The sequence below is a fragment of the Marmota flaviventris genome, chromosome 1 (assembly GCF_047511675.1).
Source record: "Marmota flaviventris isolate mMarFla1 chromosome 1, mMarFla1.hap1, whole genome shotgun sequence".
Lineage (NCBI taxonomy): Eukaryota > Metazoa > Chordata > Mammalia > Rodentia > Sciuridae > Marmota > Marmota flaviventris.
In genome coordinates, this window is record NC_092498.1 from 209,905,431 (window position 1) to 209,924,428 (window position 18,998).

The following is an 18,998-nucleotide window of genomic DNA, read 5'->3' on the forward strand; positions in this document are numbered from 1 at the left end:
ATGGAGCCCGGGGTGCCCACGGTCTAGAGCCGCTCTGCACCCACGCTGAGCTGCCTGCCCAGCCCCGCACAGCATTTCTGGAGCATGTGTTGCCTGTGGGGCCCTTGGCTGAGCCGTGGCCCTGGGGAGGAGGCACATGCTCCTGGCATTACTCTGAGGTAGACGTGGGCCTCGGTGATCAAGAGCTGGACCCTGGTGTCCACTGAGCAGACCACTCACCTGGGGTGATGGAGCCGCCCCGCCTCCTACCAACCTCCTCCTCTCACCTCCCTGGCCCTGCCCGCGGGAACTGACCCGAGGGCGTTGCTGGTACAGTCCCCGGCATACAGTAGGCGCTCACTGCATGTATATCAACATGCCGGGAACCAGCCCAAGGTTGCAAATTTCGTTTTGTTTCTTCAGATATTTCTTGGTCAGGGGCCGTGTGTCACAGGTGACCCAGCCCATCTAGCTCAGCTTCCTCGCTTTCCGAGTGGGGGGTGACCCTGGCACTGAGGGCTGCCCAGATGGTTCCGTGAGAACCTGCCCATCAGGCCCGAGGACGCTGCCGTCAGTAGGAGGGAAGGGGCTGCGCTGGGGACTGCTGCGTCCCTGGCCCCCTTCTGGGACCTCCTCCCCTCCCACAGGACCGTGCCCCTCGGCCACCCAGCTCTCCCCGCCCTGGCCCTCACGCCCACCCCCTCTGCCTCTCCCAGCCGCTCCAGCACCTACGCCTACCCCGAGGCCCCGCTGTACACGCAGCCGGCGGGCACCAGCTACTACGAGGCCGCAGGCACGGCCACCCAGGTCAGCTCACCGGCCACCTCCCAGGCGGTGGCCAGCAGCGGCTCCGTGCCCATGTACGTGTCCGGCAGCCAGGTGGTGGCCAGCTCCGCCAGCAGTGGGGGTGGGGCCAGCAACGGCAGCGGAGGTGGCGCAGGCAGCGGCGGGGGAGGCGGCGGCAGCGGGGGTGGCAGCGGCGGCAGCAGCAGCGGCAGCAGCAGCAGCGGCGCAGGCACCTATGTGATCCAAGGCGGCTACATGCTGGGCAGTGCCAGCCAGTCCTACTCCCATACCACCCGTGCCTCGCCAGCAACGGTAAGCGCCCGGCAGGAGGTGGGTACCCGGGCAGAGGTGGTGGGCAGTGGGCATTGGAGCTGGTCCCTGGCAGTGGGGTGGCCACCATTAGTAACCTGGTACGGCAGTGCCTGTGTGCGCTCACCACGGGATGGAATCCCCACTGTGTGACCTCTCACAAGTTACTCAGCCTCTCTGGGCCGTGGCAGATACATGTGAGGCCCTTAGAGTGGTGCCCAAAGAAGTGGGTCACCTCTTCTGAGTGTCACTTGACAATAGAGGATGGATGGTAGTGAAGGGAGAGGCAGGCACCCTCACCCGGGAGCTGTGAGGAGTCCCTGAAGTCCGCCCACAGGGCCCCTCGCCCACCACATGACGGGCGTGCTCCCCGGGTCCCCCTTAGGCACAGGTGCAGCCTGACTTCTGACCCCCTTTTTTCCACGTCTACTTTTTAAAACGCTGGCTGTGACCTGCCCCGTCGATTCTGTGACCACCTGGGGGTGATGCTCTCTCCGGGGCGCCCCTTCCTCACATGCTTAGGTTTGGGGAGGCCACCCTTGGCCAGCGCTGGGGCTGCGGGGGAGCTCCACGGTCGAGCGGGGACGTGAGTCCCTGGGTCCCTCCCCTGCACCGAGGGACCACACAGAGCACCCTGACTGTCCCCTGCACACCTCCCTCCCGGTGTCCCATTCCTCTGCCGCGTTGTCGAGGATACTTTCCAGATGGAGTCACACCTCATGACCATGGGGCCAGCTCATCTCCCGCCACATACATCAGCGTGACTTTGTGTCTCAGTGGCTCTGTGTGGCCCGTGGCACCCGGCCTGGGCGGCGCAGCTCCCTGGGGGGACTGGGGGAGGACGGGGACTGATGTGGAGCTCTCAGCCGCCCCACCTAAGAAGTGGAGGCAACCCTCAGTGGTGTCCCCGTTGCCCCTCCGCCCAGGTCCAGTGGCTGCTGGACAACTATGAGACGGCGGAGGGCGTGAGCCTGCCCCGCAGCACCCTCTACTGCCACTACCTGCTGCACTGCCAGGAGCAGAAGCTGGAGCCCGTCAACGCCGCCTCCTTCGGCAAACTCATCCGCTCCGTCTTCATGGGGCTGCGCACGCGTCGGCTGGGCACCAGGTGGGGTTCCTGTCCCAGCTGTCCTTGGGCTGCGAGGGTACACCTCAGCCACAAGACCAGCCAAGGCGAGGTGCCCGGCCTCGGCGTCCTCGTCTGTGCGCGGGGCAGTGGGGACCACCCTCCCCAGGGCGTGGCGGGTAGGGTGCGCCTATGCGCTTAGGGCATCGCGCGTCGTTAGTACCAGTCGTCAGCAAGCACTTGGCCGGCGCCTGCGGCCCTGTGTCGGGATGGGGGGGTGAGCAGAGAACCAGACCCCGGCCCTGTCCCAAGAGGCCTCAGTCAGCAAGTGGGGGCCTCTGCTGGTACCCACAGCCCTGTGTGTCCCCTGTGCGTCCCCAGGGTGTCGGCCCTGGCTCAGCAGCACACATCTCCACTTAGCCCCCGGGGAGCCAGAGTCAGAGTCTGGCACGGTGCTCCCAGGACCGGCCCTCACCCTCGGCTTCCTCCCAGGGGCAACTCCAAGTACCACTACTACGGCCTGCGCATCAAGGCCAGCTCGCCCCTGCTGCGGCTGATGGAGGACCAGCAGCACATGGCCATGCGGGGCCAGCCCTTCTCCCAGAAGCAGAGGTAGAGGAGGGGACCCAGGAAAGCCACCCCACCCAGCTGCCCGCCCCCACAGCGGGCCCACCTGCCCCCTCTCCCACAGGCTGAAGCCCATCCAGAAGGTGGAGGGGGTGACCAACGGGGTGGCCGTGGGGCCGCAGCAGGCCGTGGGGCTGTCCGACATCAGCGCCCAGGTGCATCAGTACCAGCAGTTCCTGGGTGAGCTCCCGGCAGGGCGGGGCCGTGCTCAGGGGCTCAGGCTGCCTCTGCAGAGGCAGGTGTGCGGCACCCAGGTGTCCAAATATAAAGAAAACCAGCCCCTTAAAGGCGGCTCAGGGATGCTCATGGCACCCAGGAAGCCCAAGAGCTTAGTGCGTGCCTGCCACGCCTCCGTGACAGTGGCATGTGGTGGCTGCTTTCTGGCTGTTACCCATGCAGCCCAGGCACCCGGCCTGGGTGGCGCAGCTCTAGGATGTCCTGTGGCACGCAGTTCCCTGGGGGGACTGGGGGAGGATGGGGACACTGTCGCAGAGGGGTGGGGGCCGAGGGGCGGGAGGCCGCCTCGCAGAGCCGGGGTGTCTGGAGTGATCTCCATGAACAGCCCCACACTAGGGCCCTCGGGCTCTGGGTGGCATCCCTGGAGTCCTGACTAGTCCAGTCCCATGTCCCAGGGGCCGACCCAGGGATGCCCCTGAGCAGACCAGCCAGGGCCAGCAGGAGCCCCTGTTCTGGGGGCTGAGACCCTGGGCAAGGTGCTTGCCCTCCCCGAGCCTTGTCATCCTTTGTACTTGGGGGTCCCCTCTTTGGGGAATTGGTGACAACCCCATAGGATGCCTGGGAAGGCTGGGAGGCGGGAAGGCCAGGGGCACAGGCCTCATTATGTGCACCCCCCCAGATGCCTCTCGGAGTCTCCCTGACTTCACTGAGCTTGACCTCCAGGGCAAAGTCCTGCCCGAGGGCGTCGGGCCGGGGGACATCAAGGCCTTCCAAGTCCTGTACCGGGAACACTGTGAGGTAGGGCAGCTGGAGGAGCCCGTGGGCAGGGGAGGACCGTACTGCCCGCTGCCCCCGAGCATCCCGCCCGCCTCCCCACAGGCCATCGTGGACGTCATGGTGAACCTGCAGTTCACGCTGGTGGAGACGCTGTGGAAGACCTTCTGGAGACACAACCTCAGCCAGCCCAGCGAGGCCCCTGCACTGGCCGTGTGAGTCCTCACGTGAAGGGGGAGGGGTGTGGCCCTTGCGGTTTGTGTGAGTGCCCTGGACCCCCACGGCCCATGTGTGTCTGACACCCAGAGCACGGGAGCTGGGCACCGGGCAGGGCAGCCCCTCCGCCCTGGAGGAGACCCCAGCGTACAGAGCCCAGGAGCCCCATCAGCCCGTGGCCTCGAGGCCCGAACCAGCCTGGCCCTGCGCGTCCGCAGGAGGCAGGAAGTGCCCAGCCAAACCCCAGTCGGCAGTGGCTGGCTGGTGCCTCCGTCGTCCTGGGCACAGGACCATGGAGCACCTGTGTGACCTGGGGTGGACGGGTGCCCACAGGCACGATGAGGCTGAGAAGCGGCTGCCCAAGGCCAGCCTGGTGCTCCTCTCCAAGTTCGAGCCTGTGCTGCAGTGGACCAAGCGCTGCGACCACGCGCTGTACCAGGGCCTGGTGGAGATCCTCATCCCTGACGTGCTGCGGCCCATCCCCAGTGAGTGCGTGGCCTGCCCCATCCCCAGTGAGTGCACGGCCCCCTCCCTGACCACCCCCCCCCCCACTGCCCGCAGGTGCCTTGACCCAAGCGATCCGGAACTTTGCCAAGAGCCTGGAGAGCTGGCTCACCCACGCCATGGTGAACATCCCCGAGGAGATGCTGCGGGTGAAGGTGAGGCCGTGCCGCTCCTCCTGGCTCTGGGGCCGCGGGCTTCGCTCTTCTGGGCTCCACAGGGGCTGAAGACTTGTCCCCACACCTGTCCTGGGGAGGATGGGAGTGCACTTGGGGAACCTGGGGCCTCAGGGAGGACTCAAGTGTCGTCTTATAGAGCAGCTCCCTCCAGTGCCCACTGCTGAGACATGACCCCTCGTAGCAGTGAGGACTTAACATCTTAAAAATATATAAACCAAGCCAGGCCCGGGGCGCACCCTGCAGCCCCAGTGACTGGGGAGACTGAGACGGAGGATCTCTGGCAAGGCCCCTGGGCAACTCATAGTAAGACCCGTCTCAGAAAATAAACAGGCCTGGGGATGTGCTCAGTGATAGAGCACCCTGGGTTCCATCCCTAGGGTAGCAAAAAAATAAAAATAAAAACCAAATATGAATTTGCATTAGTTGTCTTCAGACAGCCTGGTGAGAAAGCACTTCTTGTGTTCAGAATAGAAGAGACTTTTTTAAACAGACAGTGTCTGTAAGGAAAGGGTGAGCGCCTTTCCATCAGTGCTGCAGGTTCATTAACTACTCAGGTGCAAGGGATGAGGCGGGATGTGCTGGCTTTTGGGCAAACAGCATAGAAGCTAAACAAACTCCGTATCTGCTTCCCTCCCTCCGGCCCGGTCCCCAGTGCTGTGTCTCCAACCTAGGATCATGTGCAGGCTGGTCAGGGTGGGGGAGGGTATGCCCGGTAAGTGGGTGGCAGGAGGAAGCCCTTCAGAACTGGCAAGACTCATATGCTTGTTCATTCAACATGCATTTATTGAGCACCTACTGTGTGCCCGGCTTGCTTCTCAGTGCTGGAAGGATAGCACTGAACAAGATGGACAGTCACCCTGCCCTCCTGGAGCTGAAATCAAGGGTACAATAACCAAAAAATTAAAAAGTCTAAGAAGTGTGGTGCCCTTTCTGGGCAGTGCCCTCTATATATTCCATTGTTTTCTTTCCTTAAAAATAACAACAATGGGCTGGCTGGGGACCGCAGCCTGTAATGCCCCGATTCCAGAGGCTGAGGCAGGAGAACCGCAAGTCCAGGCCAGCCTGGCCAACTTAGAAGATTAAAGGGCAGGGGTGGGGGAGGGCGCTGGGGAATCCCGCTTAGTGGTAGCGTGGTAGCCTGGGTTCAGTCTCCAGTACCAAAAGGGAAAAAAAGGTCAGGTCATGGGTGCGGTGGTGCTGATTAGAATGCAGTAAGTTGGTCTTGGGCCCACGTCAGTGCACATCTTTCCTTTTAAAGCAAGGGGACACGGAGGAGGCTCAACCGCTGCAGCGGGTGAGGCGGGGGCTGGAGGGTGGGTTCCGCGGAAGCCACAGCCCCTCTGGCCCGCACGCAGGTGGCCGCGGCCGGCGCCTTCGCGCAGACGCTGAGGCGCTACACTTCGCTCAACCACCTGGCGCAGGCGGCGCGCGCCGTGCTGCAGAACACGGCGCAGATCAACCAGATGCTGAGCGACCTCAACCGCGTGGACTTCGCCAACGTCCAGGTGAGCGCCAGGCGGTGCAGGGGCGCGCGGGGCGGCCCGGCGGGGCGAAGGCTGAGCCTCGGGCGCTGCCCGCTCCCCGCTGTGCTCCAGGAGCAGGCCTCGTGGGTGTGCCGCTGCGAGGACCGCGTGGTGCAGCGTCTGGAGCAGGACTTCAAGGTGACGCTGCAGCAGCAGAACTCGCTGGAGCAATGGGCGGCCTGGCTGGACGGCGTCGTGAGCCAGGTTCTCAAGCCCTACCAGGGCAGCGCCGGCTTCCCCAAGGCCGCCAAGCTCTTCCTCCTCAAGTGGTCCTTCTACAGGTGCGTGCCTGTGCGGGGCTGGGTGGGACCAGCGAGGCCACGCCCCAGGACGCCAGTAGCGGGGCCCTGCTTCCTGGGTCGGGCCAAAGGTGGAGCCCAAAGGTTCCTTCTGTTTGGAGCGGATGGGACCCTAGAGTCCCGCGGCTTGGCGTGGGTGGGACTGGAGAAGCCTCCGCCTCCGAGGAGGGCGAGGCTCAGGTGCTCTTTCAAGAAAGTGGGGGCCTCGGCCCTCAATGAGGGACAACCTAGGAGAACCAGCGTGGTGTCCCGTGTCGTCGCCGGGCTCGCGCGTGCCTGGGTGCATTGAGAGACAAGCGGGGCGAGCGGCTGAGCCGGGCCTGAGGGCCTCTCGGTTGCCACCCCCAGCTCCATGGTGATCCGGGACCTGACCCTGCGCAGCGCCGCCAGCTTCGGCTCCTTCCACCTCATCCGGCTGCTCTACGATGAGTACATGTACTACCTGATCGAGCACCGCGTGGCCCAGGCCAAGGGCGAGACCCCGATCGCCGTCATGGGCGAGGTGCGCACCACGGGGCGCTGAGGGCGTGGGCCCGGCTCCAGGCGGTGGGACCCTCACTCTCTCTTCTCGCCTCTCTCCAGTTCGCCAACCTGGCCACTTCGCTGAACCCCCTGGACCCGGACAAAGGTAGGCAAGGCGTGTCCCCACTCAGGCCCGGGTCCCGGAGGCGGCGGGCAGGGAGGCTGGGGTGGAAGAGCCGGCGGGGCGCCGACACCCTGCGCTGAGCCGGGCCTGGTCCGTGTGCCCCAGACGAAGAGGAGGAAGAGGAGGAGGAGAGCGAGGACGAGCTGCCACAGGACATCTCGCTGGCGGCTGGCGGCGAGTCGCCCGCGCTGGGCCCCGAGGCCCTGGAGCCGCCGGCCAAGCTGGCGCGGACCGACACGCGCGGCCTCTTCGTGCAAGCGCTGCCCTCAAGCTAAGCCCGCAGCCCCGCCCCGCCCGCCCCGCCCGCCCCTCCGTTCCTCCACGCCAGGGTCCCTCACGGCTTCTGTGGCTTCGCTGTCACCCCTCCAGGCCCGGGCCAGGGCAGGAGGGGGCCTCCGAGACAGGGAAGGCAAGGGGGGCCCCGCCCCCCGATGGGGCCGGCACAATCACAGGGCTGGGCGGAGCCGCAGCTGCAAACTCTGACACAAAAGACGTGCCTTAAGGAACCCGCCGCCGTGCCCAGGTGCCCCACAGGGCAGCTCGGCCCCTGCCTCCCACGCCGCCAACCAAGGTCGCAGCGTCTCCCCCACAGGCCCGCCGCCCCAGGGGGCAGGCAGGCAGGCCCCCTCTCCTAGGAACTGTTAACTTATTCTGCTCGCTGGCTTTGCACAGCCTGTCCTGGGCCCAGCCGAGCCCCGGGCAGGCGCAGGTGGGTGGCACCTGGGGACCCCCACTGTCAGCAGCAGCCCCGGGACAACCCCCCACCCCCAGCAACCCCACTGCTTCCCCCTTCTTGGTATAAGTGCAATTAAAGCTGGGGGGTTGCATCTTCTCCAGAGCTGGGCCTCCCTCGCCCTGTGGCCCCACGTCGCCACTGCGACGGCGGCAGGGGCCCGCGGCTTCCAGCTTCCAAAGAAGAGCAGCGGGCTGCTGCAGGGCCGGGAAGTGCCCGCGCCCGCCCGGCCAGTGCTGGGTGCTCCACACATCCGAGGCCCTGCGCCCTCTGCGCCGCTGGTTTGTAATGGAACCTTCTCCTGGAGACTCGCTTCTCCTCCGTGCCGTGGACCCCGCCCCCCATGACTATTGTGCGATTTGTGAGCGCCGCCTGAGCGGAGTTGGTAACTTGTTGGGTTTTTTTCCAACCATCATGGCCTTATCTGTTCCAGTTTTCTCAGTGTTTTCAACCTGTGAGATAGATGTTTATGGCAAAAAAGAAAAAAAAAAAAAAAAAAGGAAAATCTGACCTATTGTATAAGAATCACTATTTTGTGTGCTCCGCGTGCTACAGCTTTTGGGGTGGCCCTGCCACTCCCCCAATGCCCACGGGGCCTCCCCTCTCCCCGGCGGTGAAAGTGTCCACACGTGTGGTAGTTTAGTGTGCCGAGCTGTTTTCTACCTTTTTGTAGTCTTTCTTAAAACACAATAAATTCCGCTGTGATATTTGTCTGCTGCTGACTTGCTGGGCCTTGCTGGGGGCCATGGGATGGGGGCTCCAGCTGGGCCCTGGAGCTGCAGTAACAGGACCTCAGCCAAGTTCAGAAATAAAGCATTTACTACATGAAGAGGAACAGGTGGGGGCGGCTAGCAGGTTCCCGCCTCAGGAGGGGAGCCTTGGGTGGGCAGGTCCACCCCACCTCCCCCAGGGTCTCGTGCAAACCTGCAGCCAAGGAAAGGGGCAGATGCTCAGGAGCCAGGCCCGGGCCCAGCTCGGGGTGAAGGTGGGTCTTGAGGCTGGGGGGCAGGGGGCTCCCTCCCTCTGCCCTTTCCCAACTTAAATAGGCATAAATAAAAAAGCGTCCAGACTCTCAGGCCACCAGGGGCTGCCCCGCCCAGCCCCCTTCCCGCAGCCTAACACTAGTGCCGGTCGGCGGCCGGCCGGGAAGAGGCCAGCCGGGGAAGGCGGCCAGCTCCCAGGCCGCGGAGGTAGTTGGAGTCAGTGTCCAGGGCGGCCGGACCTCACAGCACAATCCACGTGTACCGCTCGCTGTCGGCCAGAACCTTCAGGGAGCAACCTGCAGGAAGAGCGGAGGCAGCTGTGAGCCTGCCTGCCAGCGCCCTTGAGCTAGGCCCAGGCGGCCGCCCTCCCCTGGCCCTGATTCCACGAGGTCCACTGGCGTGTCCAGCTGTACATTCATTCAGCAGGTGCCTCTGAGGGCAGGTGACCGGCCAGCAAGCACATCAGGTCCCGAGCCCCACCTTTGTGCAGAGCCTCATTGGTCATCCTGTTGACATAGCGGCCACTGCTCTCAGGCACCAGCCACTTCATGACCATGTCCACGCAGCTCTTGCGGTAGGAGCTCCAGACGCTGCCGCTGAGGGGGGGAGGGGGTGAGTGGGGCTTGGGACCCTAGCTGTCACCCCCTCCCCCTCCCCACCAGCTCCACCTCACCTGGTCTGCCCTTTGACCTCAGTGAGGTCACCCACACTGACGGTCTCAAAGATGCCCGTATTGAGATCCCATGCCACCTTGAGGCTGGTGTGATAAGTCTTTGGTCTGTAGCGGGGTGGGGGAAAGAGAGAGGACGGGGAGGCGGAGACAGAACAGGGAGGCGGAGTCAGGACGGGGAGGTGGAGACAGGACAGGGAGGCGGAGTCAGGACGGGGAGGCGGAGTCAGGACGGGGAGACGGAGACAGAGGACGAGGAGGCGGGGCCAGGCGGGCCGTGGGTCCCTACGCTGCACCTGTCTTTAGGTCACATGGGCGATCTAGGTTCTGGCCCGCTGAGTGGTCTCCCCACATGCCCAGCCCTGGAGAAGGGCTGGGCAGGGCTCCTCCACCCACTCACCGGAGCTGGCCCTCCTCACTGGGGGAGGGGAAGGCCAGGAGCAGCAGGCCGATGTTGATGAGGACCTGGCTGGTTTCGGGGCAGACCTGGAAAGCGGAGGGGACACTATTCATGGTCACCCCTCAGAGCAGGAAAGGCTTGGGCCCACCCTGCCCCATGCCTGGACCCACCTCCAGAATGACTATGTCATAGTCACTGAAAGAGCAGAACTGGTGGCCCCAGGTGGCATCATGGCGAATGACCTCGTTGATGACGTACTCGAAGTCCAACGTGAGCTGCTCCACTGTCAGATACTGGCCCTGGGGGCAGTGGGTGGAAAGCAGGGGGATGATGGTGCCACCTGCCACCCACAACTCCTGGGCCACCTGTGGCCTGCCCACTGCCCAGCCCCCACCTGGACAGCGGTCCGCTCCCGCATGGGCCGTAGGTTGCGGCCCCGGAGATCGGTCACCACGAAGGGCAAGGAGATCTTGTCATCCTCGAACTCTGGGGAGGCAGGAAGTGGGGTTAAGGGTGCTGGGACACCTGAGGGTCCTCCCCAGCCCGCACCTCGGTGGGTGGCCCCGGGCTCACCATCCTCGGGCTCGGCACCTTCTCCGGACTCCAGCACGTAATACAGCTTGGTGTAGTTGACGTAGCCGGGCTCGGGGGCGGGGGCCTCCGCGGCTGGGGGGCTGTCCCTAGGCACTGCCTCCCCACTTGGGACTGGGGGATCAGAGGCTGGGCGGCAGCGGCTGGCAGAGGGCCCTGGGCAAGGGGGCGGCCGGGTTTCCTCAGAGGTCCCCCCCTTGGCCTCTTTGGCCCTGCGGAAGATGTCAGCCACAAACTCCTTGGCTTTGGCGATGGCAGGCGAGGGCTCAGGGGCCCCGGAGGGCCGGGTCGGGGCCGTCTCCGGACTGAGGCTGGGGAGGGCGGGGGACACCTCTGGGCTCCGGGGCCCAGGGTGGGTGGGCGGGGCCAGGGGGGAGGCGGTGTGATCATACAGGATCTGGCAGAAGTTGCTGTCGCCTGCAAGGAGAGGGAGGGAGGTGGGGGGTCAGGACACTCCTAACCTGACCCCGAGGGCTTCTCAGAAACGCACCTCAGGGAGCCCCTCCTGAACCAGCTCATGCCAAGGGCTCTGAAGCACCAGGGAGCGTCAGCTGCGCAGCAGGCGGCCTCCTTCAGACCCTGCCCTCCCTGCTCCCCTGCATCGTGCCAAGAGGCCACAAGTGACCAAGACTCACAGAGCCCTGTCCTTGGGAGACCAGAGTCCACAGTGAGGATGGACAAAAGCCACACAATAAAGTCAGCTCCCTAGAAAGAGGGGTGCAGGCACAGACTGGCCCCTCCAGGCCTCTGTGGCCACCGGTCCAGAGCCAGGCTCCCGAGGAGTGGGGTGCCCAGCGAGCGTGCCAGCCCACCCCCCACAGCGCCATGGCGGGGCCTGCACAGGGCCTCCTGGGAATCCCCAGAGCCACCTGGGAGAGGGGGCCGTGTCCCCAGAGGGAGGCTCCGAGAGGAGCGTGTCCCAGTCCACACAGTGAGACAACCCAGGTGAGTCCTGTCCACCACAGCCTGGCACGTCGGGGCCACGGGGAGTGAAAGCTGGAAACGGCTGAGCAAAGAGTGCCCGGGAGCAGGCTTCCCGTGAGTGTGGCACTCGTGAGTGGCCCTGCCCTGGGCTGGGCAGAGATCAGGAACCACAGCCATGAGGGCAGAGCCCCCCCCAGGGCTCACGGCCAACGGCTGGGCCTCACCCACGCTGTCTGGGAGATCCCTGAGTGCTTGGGCTCGAGTGCCCCTTCCTGGCGGTGGACTTAGTCACCACAGCTGATCCTGCCTCCCCTGCCCCCAGAACCACCATTCTAATGGGGATTTACAATGGGTGTGAGTGTAGTTGACTGAGTTCTTCCAAAATTAAGACGTATTTTTGGTTGACACCAGGTGGTCAGGGTCAGGCTTCTGCCTCGACCCATGGCCCTGACGTGCTCTGCGGATGGACACGGGGCGCCCATGGTGCCCCTCAGGATGCCCCACACATGCTGGTGAGCATCTCCCAGAGGAAGTGACCTGGGCATGGAGCAGAGCTGCTGGGTCAGTCTATTGCCACAAGGCCCCCAGGACGCCACTGCCAGCCAGTGGCTTCCTCCCACTTCACCAGTGTCACTCTATCAGAGGACATGTTCAGACTTTTCACTGCAATTTCTCTGCTACCCAGAGGTAAGATCAGTGTCCACCAACCAACCATTCCCTGACAGTCATGTGGGGTGCCTGGTCAGTGGACCACGCACGCACGCCACACAGCGCAGAGCCTGGGTGTGCGGCCACCACACCCCCCGGGTTTGTTGAGCGGCTACTATAACGTCCACGTGGCATGAAATCGCCCTACAGCGCACTGCCCAGAATGTACCCCGTCAAGTGACGGGTCACTGTATTTTGTCAACATCTTTTTTAGCAGTGCTGGGAGTGGACCCAGTGCCCTGTACGGCGAGACAGTGCTGAACGACACCCCGAGCCCCCAGCACTGCCCACACCGTAGCTGCCAGACAGATCTGGCTGCTGAAATGTAAAATAGCAAAAATTAAATAAAACTAGAATATCAGGGGCTGGGGTTGTGGTTCAGTGCTAGAGCACTTGCCCAGCACACAGAGGCCCTGGGTTCCATCCTCAGCACCATAAAAATAACTAAATAAAATAAAGGCATTAAAAAAATAATAAAAATTGTTTTAAAAACCCTCAGTTTCAAAAGTTACTGGAGATGACCACAGTGGACAACATAGCCACAGTACATCCTAGCCCTACAGAAAATTCTAGTGAACAGTGCTGGGGGGAGGATGGGCTTGGATCTGAGCATTCCTGCTTCCTGGTGGTGACCTCACAGGAAATACGTCACTTCTCTGAACCTCGGTCTCCTCATTGCACCCTGGGGTAGGAATGAGACCAGCCTCGGGTGCTGCTGGGCAGAGTGAGCAGAAATCATCCCAGGGCCTGGGCATGCCCATCGCTAGACTCTCAGGACCTACCTGCAGAGTGGACGGAGACGGCACAGGCCACCAGGGAGTAGCTGGTGTTGAGCAGCACCACCTGGTCCTTCTTGAGCTGGAAGGCGGGCTGGAAGGTGGGGAAGGGGTAGACCACCTGGTACTTGGTGTGCAGCATGAAGCCGTGCCGCAGGCACTGCGCGCTCGGGTCACCTGCAGTGACACAGACATGGCAGGTCACTAGAGGCCCGGGAGCTGGGAGGGCGACCTGACAGACCCCGGGACCCCCTGCCCCACCTGGGTGGGCCCGGCTGGCGTCCTGGCAGGCAGCGCAGCGGCCCCGCGGCGGCACAGCCACGGTGCTGATGTAGATGTCGCGGTGGTTCTCGTCGCTCATCATCATCATGTTCATGAGCATGCCGTTGGCAGAGCGCGTGCTGGGGACCAACACCCACTCAGCCCCAGCCAAGGCCTCCCCCACCGCGGCCTCCCCAGTCCTCCCAGAATCTCACTTGAAGCCAAAGACGATGACCTTGGAGGCGTCACTGGGCCACTCGCACACAGTTAGGTACAAGTCGCTGTAGATCTCCTCATCCTGGAAGAGTCGCACCTGCCGGACCTGAGTGGCATGTTCAGGATCAGAGGGGGACACAAGGGGCCTGGGCCAGGGTCACGCGCTGCTGGGCTAAAATGAGGGTCCGGGATGAGCTGGCAGGAGTTCCCAAACAGCCCTGGCCTGTGTCCCCCAGGCTTCCCTGAGGACAGCCTGGGACATCTTCCTGTCCACTTTGGGGCAAACAGGGAGGCCAGGCCCAGGGCAGAACGCAGCCAACAGGAGGCCTCCCTGGTGAAGACCCGGCTAGACACACTGGTTCCAAGTCCCAGTCCCCTGGGTGAAGCTCACATGCCAACGGAGGCAGAGGCACCCACCTGGGGTGGGAGAGTCAAGCCACATAACACCCTGTGCGGTCCTAGTAAGCTACCTCCTCCTACCTGGGTGGCTTTACATGCTGAGCCGAGCACAGTGACCTGCCACCACCCACCCAACTCCGAACACGGCAACTTCACAGGGTTCGAGCTGACACACGGCAGTTTCACACACAAGGGCTCTGAGGCTCGGAGGGCGCGTGACCTGCCCAGGTCATGCTCCTTGAAGGGCCAGCCTGCTGCTGGAGCCTGGCGGAGGGGCCTGGCCCTACCAGCTTGAGCTTGCTGTGGACGTTGAACTCCCACCAGTACAGGTGGTAGATGTAGAAGGAGAAGTCGTCGTCCCCGCTGCTGCTGGTGTACGAGAGGACATAGCGGCCACACTTGGAAAAGCCCAAGAAAATGTGCCTGTGGAGGCAGAGGGGACGTGGCGGCCAGGTCAGGGAGCGCCCACTTCCCCTGCCCCGCTGCCTGGCTGCCTCCCGGTCCAGCCCCAGTCTCACCCTGCGTAGAGAAAATCCTCATCCACAATGTTCTTGAGGGACACACAGACCCTGGGTGGCAGCTTCCGGAAAAGGCGAGGGGAGAGCTGCCCGCTGATCTGGGGAAGGGACAGCCAGAGCTCTTCAGCCACCATCCTCTTGTAGCCCCCCAGCCCCCCCATCAAGGCACAGAAGCAAAGCAGCATCTGCAGGGGCCATCCCAGTCCACCCAGCCCCACTCCCCATCCCCTGTAACAGTCAAGGGTGGCCAAGCTCTGGAAGGTGGGGACAGAAAGGAGACACTGAGACCAGGTAGATTTCACCTGCACCTCTCTCTTCACCACAGACCTAGGCACCTCCCGGCCTCAAGGTCCTTCCTGCCCCAAATCCAGTATCACTTCCCGAAGGAAGTTCCTCCAGTCACCCTGGCCCACACTGGGCCACCTGGCTCCCTTCCTGAAAGCTGCCCAGGGGACACACAGGGTTCAAGCCGACACAGTGCAGTTTCACATGCAAGGGTTCTGGGGCTCAGAGAGGTATGCCAGGTCATGCTGTGTGAAGGGCCATCCTGGTGCTAGAGCCTTGGTGAAGGAGGGTATATCCTCTACCAAGGAGGCTGGGATGAGGGCCATGCCCTCACCTGTCCCCAACCCACGAGCTTATGAAGGGATCTCTCAGGACAGTCCTAGCCTATGTTGGGACCCAATAGCGCACCTGGAAGGGTAAGTCTAACGGAGAACACAATCACTGCCTAATGTCCCCTTCTCAATCAACACTTCCCACCAACACCTGCATCCTAAAAACATCACCACGGAGGGTACTTGACAGGACTGACAGCCACCAGTTGGCCAATGGGGGAATCCGAGCACCCTCAGTCTTGCCACCCAGGGGGATGCGGGGAGACACAGCCTCACTTTCAAAAGATTCTGATCTGATGGGAGACAGCTCTATCTGCAGAGCTCCCCGATGGCCCTCAAGGAGATCTCAGTCTGATGGAGGCCCAGACTGATAGGAAAGGCACCATCCCTGCCCAGGGAGCTTCCAGGCTCAGGGTGGAGCCACAGCCCTGCCCAGGGAGCTCCCAGGCTGAAGGCGGAGATTGTCCCTGCTCAAAGCGCTCCCAGTCAAAAGGGGGAGACACAGCCCTGCCCTCACAAGGCTCGCAGCTTCATGGAGAAGGTTGCAGTCCCCGTCCAAGCAGACAGTTTTGTCCCAGTTGCTGTCCACCTGACAGGAGATTCACATTTCTGCGCTCCCAGAACGCCCAACCTGAGGGGGTAATACGCCAAAGCCCTGGGAGCTCCCAGCCTGATGGGGCACAGAGTCGCGATCAAGGAGCTCCCTCTCAGCCGTCAGGGACCTGGCCCTATCCTGAAGCTCCGTCCCATTCAATGTGGGAGGCCCACCCAGGTACCGAAACTCCCAGCTCAGGGATGGTCAGAGCTGGGCAGAGGAACACCAGGAGGAGGGCGCCCAAAGCCGGTGGCAGGGCTCTGCCAAGGGGGCGGGAAAGCTCCTCTACGGAGTGGCCAGGGGAGCAAGGCTTCGGAGGTGGGTCTAAGCCTGGACTATCCCCTTCCTCTGGACTCCTCCCGAGGCCTCTAGGGTGCCCTCGCTTCAAGCCCCCTCCCCAAGGATCGCCTCTAGCCCCCTCCATCCAAGACCCAGTGCAGTGATCCGCCCCAGCCGCCTCCGTCGGAACCCCCACCGCAGCCCCCTCCATCCAAGACCCGGCGCCCCGCCCCCCCTCCCCCAAGACCCCTCCCCGGGGCCCCGCCCCCAACCCCTCACCCCGCGAACGCCCTCCCTCCTTCCCTCCGCCTTCCTCGTCCCTCCTCCACACCCTCCGGCGCACTCCTCAGGTTCCAGGCCTCACCTTCACCCGCTCCAACTGCTTGAGGACGTGCTCCCGCCGCCGCCCCGCTGCCCGCTTTCCTCCGGCTCCCCCGGGGCCGCCGCCGCCGCTCCCGGCCCCGCTGTTCCGCTCCGATTTCGAGCTGGGCGCCATTTTCACCCCCTCCCTCCACTTCCGGAGCAACCGGCCCCTTCGCCCCACCCCCGCCGCCTCCTCATTGGCCCTCTCTCCGGACAGCAGCCCGCCGGTTGGGTGAAAGCCCGCATTCAGGGCCTCTTCCCGCTATGCCTGTCCATCAAAGTCGTCTCGGCTCATGATTGGTAGATGTGATAACAGCCCCCGCTACCCGTCGCCTTTTTCCCGCCCTCCCTCAAGGATGAGCCAATCATAGGTCTGCTCTGTTCTCCTCCCCCAGGAAACTTTAACCCGATAGGTGAAAATTTCTGTCCGTTTCGGCATCGTCACGCCCCCTGTGGCTGATGGGTTTCCATGGAGACCGCAGGCGGTCCAGGTCTGTAGGCGGAGCGAAGGGAAACTGGTTCTGAAGGGCCAGAATCCCTGGCTCAGGTCTGTGCTGCTCCCGCAGTTTGGGTGGGTAGAGACTGACCAGCATCCCCGAGCGGCTAAGCAAGCTCTAGGGAAGGGTTTGAAAAAAAAGATGGCATTCCATTAAAGCACCTTTTAGATGAGCGGGCTGGTGGGATGATGATGATGATGATGATGGTAATGATACATAGCATCAGTCAAGTTTTACAAGGGCCAGACATGGTTCTGAGTTCATAAGGATTCTGTGAGGTAGCCCTCTTTTATGCCTATTATACTGATGATGGTAAAAATATTTTTTGTCTGCTTCATGCATCATCTTCTTGTGAATTAGCTCATTTAATCTTTGCAACAGTCTTGGAAATAGATCCCTTATCTTTATTTTACACATGAAACTGAAGCTTAAAGTGTAACTCTCCCGAATACCCGGCACATATATAGATGCCAGCTGTTATTACAGTTAGAGAGGAAGCAAATGGATCGCTCTCCCTTTTCTTCCAGTCTAGCCCATTCATTTATTCAATAAGTATTTATTGAGCATGTACAATATGCTAAGAAGCTGGGAATATAATGAGAAAGACAGATGATAAACAAGGAAATAAATATTTGTTATTGAATTCCAGGTAGGTGAGAAAGAGCAGAGGGAAGTGGGATATTTGGAAAGGGCAGTTGGAAAGGAGCCCTGTGAAGTTGAGGATGAATATTTAAGCAAAGACAGTTTGGGGGGAGGGGTAAAGGTGATGTGATTGAGAGACCACAGTGAAACCACAGTAGTGCCACTTAACCACAGGGACCAGATCTGAGAAATTTGTCATTAGGTGATTTCATCTTTGTGCAAAGGCCATAGAGTGTACTTATAACCTAAGTTCTCAGTATAATCTTTTGGAACCACTATGAGATGTACAGGTCCGTCTTTGGTTGAATTGTTAGGTGCTTCATGGTTTTACTTGGGTCAGGGCAAGAATGAGCAAGGAGGCTGCGGATGTTGCTCAGAGATCGAGGGCATGCTCAGCATGAGAGGCCCTGGGGTTTCCATCCCCAACACCAGAAGAAGCAGAAAGTCTTAAAAATATAAAGAAAGAAAGCAAGATCTGGGCACAGTGACACAAGCCTGTATGTGGGGAGCCACATTGAGTGACCACGCCTTCCAGTCCTGATGCACCACGGGGATCTGAAAGATCACTGTAGTCTGGCGTGGTAGTGCCATGACTCGTGACTCGGTCTCCCCCCCCCCCGCCCCTGCTCGGATAGCAAGGCCAGTCTTCTGAGTAGGCACACCCCTGGGGTTGAGCTATACTCACCTGTTCTTTTATAATCTTACCCCTTAGCCCTCTTTGGGATAGAATGTTCCATGGAAATGCCCTTTGTGTGTCCCCTTCTCTTGCTCTGCCTTTGGGTGTGGCCTTCTTAGATGTCAGTCAACCTGCCGAGGGCAGATATCACGAAGCTAGACTCAATCCCCCCGAAACCTGACCCCTTGCCTCATTTGAATGGCTTCTCCCCAATAAAAGGGTTCAGCACGTTCTCTCTCTCTCTCTCTCTCTCTCTCTCTCTCTCTCTCTCTTTCCACGGACCCCTGAGGTCAGAGGAGCCATCACAAGACCCAAAGAAAAAGGGATCTTTGTCTCTTGTGTGGTTATTTCACACAGCCCAGTTCATCTAGAGTGACCCTGAGTGTTTTAGTTGTGGAATGCGACACCTGTAATCCCAGCTACTCAGGAAACTGATGCAGAAGGATCACAAGTTTGAGGCCAGCCTAGATAATTTAGTGGGATGCTGTCTCCCAACAAAATAAAAAGGGTTGCGTATGGATATAGCTCAGGGTGGCACATGTAGCTAGCAATGTGCAAGGCCCTGGGTTAAGTCTCCAGTACTAGGGGGAAAATAGATGAAGCGCTAGAGCCAGGGAGTTTAGGTGGCTTGTAGGCATGTAAGGCCTTTAGATTTTCCTCTTGAGCATAAAGGGAAGCCTCTTGGAGGGTTTAGTGGAAGATGATGAAAACCGATATGAGATTGAAAAGATCATTGTGGTCCAAGAACTTAAAATAAATACCCATGAGTTTATACTGATATAAATACTTTTTTTTTTTTTTTTTTTTTTGCGGTGCTGGAGATTGAATCCAGGGCCTTGTGCATGAGAGGCAAGCACGCTACTAGCTGAGCTATGTCCCCAGCCCCCTGATAAAAATACTTGATTGAATAAATAAATAGAAGGAGGAAGGGCCAATTTTTTTTAACTTTTTTTTAAATACTTTTATTTTATTTATTTATTTTTATGTGGTGCTGAAGATTGAACCCAGGGCCTCACACGTGCTAGGTGAGCGCTCTGCCACTGAGCCACAACTTCAGCCCCAGGACCA

At 61.2% G+C, this 18,998-nt stretch overlaps 2 protein-coding genes across 6 annotated transcripts in view; one reads left to right on the plus strand and one right to left on the minus strand.

The window, feature by feature from the left end:
• The window catches only part of Rfx1 (regulatory factor X1), a 28,272-nt gene extending 19,750 nt beyond the window's left edge, over positions 1-8,522 (plus strand). For 4 of the 5 annotated variants that reach the window (XM_027955380.3, XM_027955382.3, XM_071602002.1 and 1 more), the window contains 13 exons: positions 627-1,077; positions 2,001-2,182; positions 2,633-2,752; positions 2,832-2,947; positions 3,624-3,742; positions 3,824-3,933; positions 4,268-4,419; positions 4,496-4,593; positions 5,970-6,119; positions 6,210-6,418; positions 6,785-6,938; positions 7,019-7,064; positions 7,188-8,522. In XM_027955380.3, the coding sequence (XP_027811181.1) occupies positions 627-1,077; positions 2,001-2,182; positions 2,633-2,752; positions 2,832-2,947; positions 3,624-3,742; positions 3,824-3,933; positions 4,268-4,419; positions 4,496-4,593; positions 5,970-6,119; positions 6,210-6,418; positions 6,785-6,938; positions 7,019-7,064; positions 7,188-7,357 (2,077 nt within the window). In that variant the 3' untranslated portion in view covers positions 7,358-8,522. The remainder of the gene's footprint in view (positions 1-626; positions 1,078-2,000; positions 2,183-2,632; positions 2,753-2,831; positions 2,948-3,623; positions 3,743-3,823; positions 3,934-4,267; positions 4,420-4,495; positions 4,594-5,969; positions 6,120-6,209; positions 6,419-6,784; positions 6,939-7,018; positions 7,065-7,187) is intronic. The other variant, XM_027955381.3, reaches the window with a different exon arrangement.
• Positions 8,523-8,616: 94 nt separating this feature from the next.
• On the minus strand, positions 8,617-16,258 carry Dcaf15 (DDB1 and CUL4 associated factor 15). Its single transcript, XM_027955383.2, has 13 exons — positions 16,117-16,258; positions 14,262-14,359; positions 14,031-14,166; positions 13,344-13,450; positions 13,129-13,268; positions 12,874-13,044; positions 10,442-10,876; positions 10,263-10,354; positions 10,039-10,167; positions 9,869-9,954; positions 9,472-9,576; positions 9,279-9,394; positions 8,617-9,094 (listed from the first exon to the last, which is right to left on the minus strand). Exons 1-13 carry the CDS (start codon positions 16,246-16,248, stop codon positions 9,039-9,041), a joined length of 1,803 nt encoding a protein of 600 aa, XP_027811184.1. The 5' UTR covers positions 16,249-16,258; the 3' UTR covers positions 8,617-9,038.
• Between the last annotated feature and the right edge of the window lie 2,740 nt (positions 16,259-18,998).

Bases quoted from the DNA above. Each gene is read 5' to 3' on its own strand.
- Dcaf15 (XM_027955383.2), bottom strand. From the start codon at position 16,248: ATGGCGCCCAGCTCGAAATCGGAGCGGAACAGCGGGGCCGGGAGCGGC. The intron at 10,168-10,262 runs GTGGGGGCTGGG...CACTGCCCCCAG, and splicing joins GGGAGCGGACCGCTGTCCAG to GGCCAGTATCTGACAGTGGA. The intron at 9,577-9,868 runs GTGAGTGGGTGG...ACCCCGCTACAG, and splicing joins AGTGAGGAGGGCCAGCTCCG to ACCAAAGACTTATCACACCA.